At 34.6% G+C, this 6366-nt stretch overlaps 1 protein-coding gene across 1 annotated transcript; it reads left to right on the top strand.

Annotated features, from left to right (window-relative positions):
• Positions 1–1332: 1332 nt before the first annotated feature.
• On the top strand, positions 1333–3114 carry LOC133806529 (UDP-glycosyltransferase 91A1-like). The gene has a single exon (XM_062244618.1). The coding sequence runs from the start codon at positions 1476–1478 to the stop codon at positions 2910–2912; it is 1437 nt and encodes a 478-aa protein (XP_062100602.1). The 5' UTR covers positions 1333–1475; the 3' UTR covers positions 2913–3114.
• The last annotated feature ends 3252 nt before the right edge of the window (positions 3115–6366 follow it).

Here is a 6366-nt window from a genome sequence, read left to right on the forward strand (position 1 = left end):
CACAAAATGGACGTCTGCCATTTTTGGATGAGAGAAAGGACAGAAGATAAAAACCAGAGAAACAAGAAGGAAAAAGAAGGAAGAAGAGAAGAACATTCATCATCAATTGGATTTGCTCTCTTCTCTTGTTTCTAAGTTTCATCTTGTATTTTCTATTTTAATTTCTACTTTGATACTCATGGGCAGAATTGAAAGTGAATTGTGGATTGACATAGGGGGATTTCATAATTCAAGTTCATTCTACAATCCACATTTTCCTTCTAATTAATTTGTTTAGTTAAGTTTTATTTTCAATATTTTCATCTTAATAATATTTAGTTTAGCTTACAAACAATCAACTGCATAGAAGGAAAAATGTAAGCTAAACTAAATATGAAAGTACATTATTATGTAATAAATATATTGTAATATATGGAAGATAATACTTGCCAAAAAAAAAGAGGATATATCGCTATGATTCATGTATTTGTTATTTAACAAGGATAATCATTGGGATTAAATGATACATTAAATACTCACCAAATGAGATAAAGTTAGAATATTTTTTACATAGTATATATAAAACAAATCAGTTAGAATTAATTAATTTAATATATATCAAAGTCACAAAATATTCAATATTAAATGGTCAACATTTATTTGTTATCCAATTTTAATTTGCTATATTAAATTAAGGGAATGTCTCAATTAAGTTAAGAGAATATCACAATTTCTGTAACTGTGGTAGAGACCTTGATGAAAGATCTCACCTATAAATATAGGATTCTAGTCCTCAAGCTCAATGCTCATTCTGACTTTCACTAATTCCATCTAAAAAAATTAGTGGGAGCTTGGAAGTTGTATACTCATTCTAATTTTTTTTTTTAGATCTAAAGCTTATAGATCAAGATTATCAATAATAATTATTAGAGGTACACATTTTCAATCTAATTTTTGTATATCTTCAATCTATATATTAATTTGTTCACATCTATAAAATTGTTCATTTGACTATAGATCATTCATATCTAAGAGTGAACTCATCGTTAAATATACGACCCGACTAGTATATTAACAAGTAAATTAAACAGTACAGCAACGAACAAGAATAGTTGGAATAGTTCAAATTATATATTATAAGCCAACTTTAGGTGGTATTGATGATGGTATTTGATGAATAATAAATAGGTATTGATTTAAATATTTTTAATTTTTTTGGTCGGGATATTTATAAATTAAATACACCTGAGTTACGTGTTCTGACAATATTCCATGTCCCGTTATTTTAATATTATAATATGCCAGACAAAAATATTATATTCTAATATGTGAGCTAGTGGCTGCTGTTTATTTTAGTTTATCAGAATCAGAAGGAAAATAGGAGTTTATTCGAAAAACAAGAAAAGTAGTGATCACAGACGTTGTATCCGTCCCACTAGTTGGTAAATACAATTAATTTAAAAGTAAGCTTTTCTCTGATCCGCAAGCCAAAGGCTATGGCACTTACAGGAACTAACCAAACGCCAATGACCAAAGATGATGACCGTAATAAGCTTCACATAGCTATGTTTCCGTGGCTGGCATTCGGTCACATACTCCCATACTTAGAGCTTGCCAAGCTCTTTGCCCAAAAGGGTCATCAAATCTCTTTCATATCAACCCCAAGAAACATCCAAAGCCTTCCAAAGCTCGCTCCAAACCTATCACCGTTGATAAACTTGGTCAAGCTTCCATTGCCATCTTCGGGGTTTAATCTCCCAATCGAAGCCGAATCAACCTCAGACTTGCCGATTGAAAAAGTCCTAATCCTCAAGAAAGCACACGACGCTCTCCGAGATTCCCTCTCCGATCTTCTCCGGTCTTCCAAACCGGACTGGCTCCTCTTCGATTTCGCGGCATATTGGGTACCCGATATGGCCCGCAGTATCGGCCTCCAAAACGCCTACTTCAGTATCTTCAACGCTGCCTGTTTGGGATATTTGGGGACTGAGTTTCCCAATTACCGGACTGAACCGGAAGATTTCATCGTACCCCCGAAGTGGGTCCCTTTCCCTTCCACCGTGGCGTACCGGAAATTTGAAGTTTCGAAATTCTTAAAGGTGTTAACTGGTAACGATGACGATATCTCGTTCCTCTACCGTATCATCCAAACGCTCAGAGGTTGCGACGTGGTGGCAGTAAGAAGCTGTTGGGAGTTGGAAACTGAATGGCTAAGCCTCATGGCAGATCTTCTCGGGAAACCTGTTCTTCCCATCGGTCAACTTGCACCGGCGGTTACATACGACGACGAAAACGACGACATCTGGAAGTCGACCAAGCAGTGGCTTGACTTCCAACCAAAACGCTCGGTCGTTTACGTGGCTTTTGGAAGCGAGGCCCTGCCGAATCAAGACGAACTCACCGAGATAGCTCATGGCTTAGAGATATCAGGGTTTCCTTTCTTCTGGGTTTTAAAGACCCGACCTGACTCAGCCGAGCTTCCGACCGGGTTTGAGGAGAGAACCAGGGAACGAGGAATCGTTTGCACGAGTTGGGCTCCTCAGCTGAAGATTTTGGCTCACGACTCAATAGGCGGATTCTTGAGTCACTCCGGGTGGAGCTCGGTGGTGGAAGCTCTTCAGTTTGGAATACCTCTCTTGCTGTTGGCTTTTATTAACGATCAGGGTTTGAATGCAAAACTTTTGGATGAGAATATGATAGGGTATATGGTGCCGAGGGATGAAAACGACGGGTCGTTTACGAGAGAATCGGTGGCAGAGTCAGTGAAGTTGGTGGTGGAGAAAGAAGAGGGGAAGGTGTATAGAGAGAAGGCTAAGGAGATGAGCCCGGTGTTCGGAGATAGGGAAGTTCAAAGCAAGTACGTGGATGAGTTTCTTGCGTTCCTTAAGGAATATCGTACAAAAAGCTCCAAGGAAGAAGAAAACACCAGTTGATTACCGGCGGGGACATGGTGAGAGAAAACTAATTAATTAATAATGCGAATTCATATAACTGTTACTATGCTATCAGTATATGCACTATTGCTATGTGTTGAGTACGTACTATGGGTTTTTATGTTGTGTATGTAGTACTAGCTTTGGTACATGATCCAAATAAGGATAAAGTAAATATATCATATTACAAATTTGACACTCTCTACTAATCTATTCTCAATTTTTATTACAATAAAAAGAGTTTTATAACTCTTTACAAATATATGACCCACACTCTTTCTTCTAATTACAATGGAAGTTTAAAAAAATCCAGAAAAAAAATACATAATGAGCTAAAATAGTCAAACGTAATATATTACTCTTTTTTTAAAAATCAAATATTTTAAGAATATATTATATTTTTTCTTACAAATTAGGCATATTTTAAAATACAATTAATATTAACCTTTCACTTTAGAATATAGAAAGCAAATAATATGTATTTATTTTAATTTTAGTAAAAAAAACATTCAAATGAAAATGTAAAAATTAATAAGATATATAATATAAAGGACATGTTTAAATGACACGCGTTATCGTTTAATCAAGTTAATCTAATAATTGAAATTACAACCATTATTAAAATAAAATGTAATATATATTTTGAACTCTATTTAGTGGAATCCACGTAAGAGAGTGTATTAAAAAAGAGAATTGCTAATAAGGGTCACCAGTGGTCTAACAGCCCACATATTTTTTATGAATATTACACTAATTCTTTTAAGTGGTGAGACCCACTTTCTTAAATTAAATTTTTTTTTTGTCTCTTTTTCTTTTCTCTCCCGAGACACTATCTCTCTCTCTCTCTCTTCCTTTCTTTTTCTTCTTCTTTTTTTTTTCTTCTCCTCGGCAATAATGGAAGCCACCATGGGTGTCCATTTTCCAGCAACCATCCGCTGCCATGCGCCGCCTACAAGTGTTCACCAGCCGTCGACGAAGTCGGCCACCAAAGGGCAGCCTCTCACCAGCCGTCATTTTCCTGAAGTCGCCAGTCAAAGTTTTGCCATTCAAACTTTGAACGTGTATTCTGGCCAACTCCGACCACCCCTCGGCAAATGGTTGGTACCATTGGAACCAGCATGAAGAGAGGGAACATCGCCCACTAAGTCATTCCGGTGAACTCGTCATTTTTCTCCGATAAGATTTTGGGTTTTTCCGCCCCTTTAGAAGTGTTTTCCAGCGACACTGACGATTGTGTTGGGCTAATTAGTTGTATATTTGTGATGTAATCATCAAGAGGATCATTTCGATAAACGTCATCATATACTTGTTGACATTGTCGGTACACCGCTCACTGCCGTCGCCAACTACCATTGTGTATCGCTTGGGTAAGGTTTCGGAACACTACTACAAAAATGGGCTTTCCCGACAGTTTTTAACTGTTGTTATTGAGCAACGACGACAGTCGACTAACTGCCGTATTTGCCTATGCTGGCATAGGGGTAGCTACGCCAACAATTAAAAACTGTCGTTGTTATGGGCAACGCCGACAGTTATTAGGTGTCGTCGTTGCTTGCAAAAAAAAAAAAATTATTTTAAATTAAAAATTATAATTTAAATGAAACATTTATATACAAATCTAAAAAATTATAGACTAAAATAACAAAACTTATACAAAGTATTTACAAATCTAATAGAACAATTTTTGGAACAAATATAACACTACTACTTGACTCAAAAATCATATAGTCTAGTCTATAAACATAATCGTCTTGACCTTAAAAAATATATAACTAGATTTACAAAGTAAATAATTAGCCACTTAAAAAAGAATCATTTACTCTAATAAAAATTACAAATAAAATAAAACATTAAATTCATTGTCAAACAACATATCTTTCTTCTTCTTGTCCTTGTACTCACCCTCGTCACCAATAGTCTTTCCAAAGTAAGGATTGACTGCCATGAATTTTTTTCTAAAATCATTCCTGAAACATGAAAAATTACATTATAATACACCAAACATGAAAAATCATAACTAGAAAATGAATTTTCCAGAAATTCAGGATCCGGCCGCGGCCTGGGACATTGGTGGCCGCGGCCATAGCAATTTTTCCCGTTTTTTGGTTTTAAACTGCTGCAGCGACTGAAAGTATTTTAAGCATAACTTCCTCGATCTAACTCATAATTGGATGATTCAAAAAGCTATAGAAAGCTAAGAAAAAAATATAAAACTTATATTTCTAGGTATATTTCCAAAAGAGTATTGGAAAATTATCACAATCAAGTGACATTCTGCTCTTGTCACTCATTTATTCAAAGTTACTAATCTATTCAACCCAAACCAAAGTTAATAATCTATTCAACACATTACTACTAGTCAAGTCATCAAGGAGCAATTGTTAAACAATATCCAATATATGAAACACACAAGAAGTAAGCTAAGAAGTGTCAACAATCACCACTTAAACAAGAGCATACATACAAGTAAGTCAATATTCAACATATACATTAAAAATTTCCATAGTCTCAATCACTATCTCATAAGTTAAAGCTTATTCAATATTCAACAAATACATTAAAAACTAAATAATTTTTTTTTAATATTTTTCCATACTCAATAGTTTCAATAAAATAATTTTATCTCTCTAATACTTTATATCAAAACAAAATCAAAAAATTAAAATTTTCAGACTAGAACAAGACAAAGAAAATACAAAGTATCAAGGCAAAACACTAAGTGCATTTTATCAAACACTTTGTGTGCAACTCAAAATCCAAATTGAAACACATAGTTATTTACCAAAATACATCCATAAATTACAAAATCAAATGTAATATGCATATAAATGAATGTTATTTTGCATGAAAAATGTATACTAGCGTTGAATTTATAAGAACAAATTCGAACCCTAAAATTTGAGATTTTAGGGTTTTAAACTTTGAAATCTTTAAATCTATACAAAGAAATCAAATAATAGATAAACAATACAACTAAACACATATAAAACATAACTTTCCATACTAATATAGAAAATAAATGGGATGATATAACCTTGGGCAAAGATGGAGAGATTCAATCGGCTAGAGTACCTTGGATTTCGATCGGTTGGAAGATGGAGGAGTTGCCAGCATCGCACGGTGGCTGGAGGATCGCCGGCGTCGCACACGGTGGCTGGAGGGGCTCTTCACTTCGACGACAATGGCTAGAAGATGGAGTAGTCGCATGAGACAGAGAGAGAGTGAGAGAGTAGTCGCACGAAAGAAAGAGGGAAAGAAATTAAAGACTTTTACGTGTGGGGGAAAAAAATTAAAAACTATTTTTTTTAAATGGAGCAATGTCAACAGGTATAAGTTGTCACTATTGGCTCAAATAGCGACAGCTTATAGCTGTTGACGTTGCTCCAATATGTCGATTTATAAAAAAAATGTAAACATATATTAAAAAAAATTATAACTAATAAATTTATATATT

Source organism: Humulus lupulus, chromosome 1 (genome assembly GCF_963169125.1).
Source record: "Humulus lupulus chromosome 1, drHumLupu1.1, whole genome shotgun sequence".
In the NCBI taxonomy this organism is placed as follows: domain Eukaryota; kingdom Viridiplantae; phylum Streptophyta; class Magnoliopsida; order Rosales; family Cannabaceae; genus Humulus; species Humulus lupulus.

Coding starts and splice junctions, on each gene's coding strand:
- LOC133806529 (XM_062244618.1), top strand. CDS start 1,476: ATGGCACTTACAGGAACTAACCAAACGCCAATGACCAAAGATGATGAC.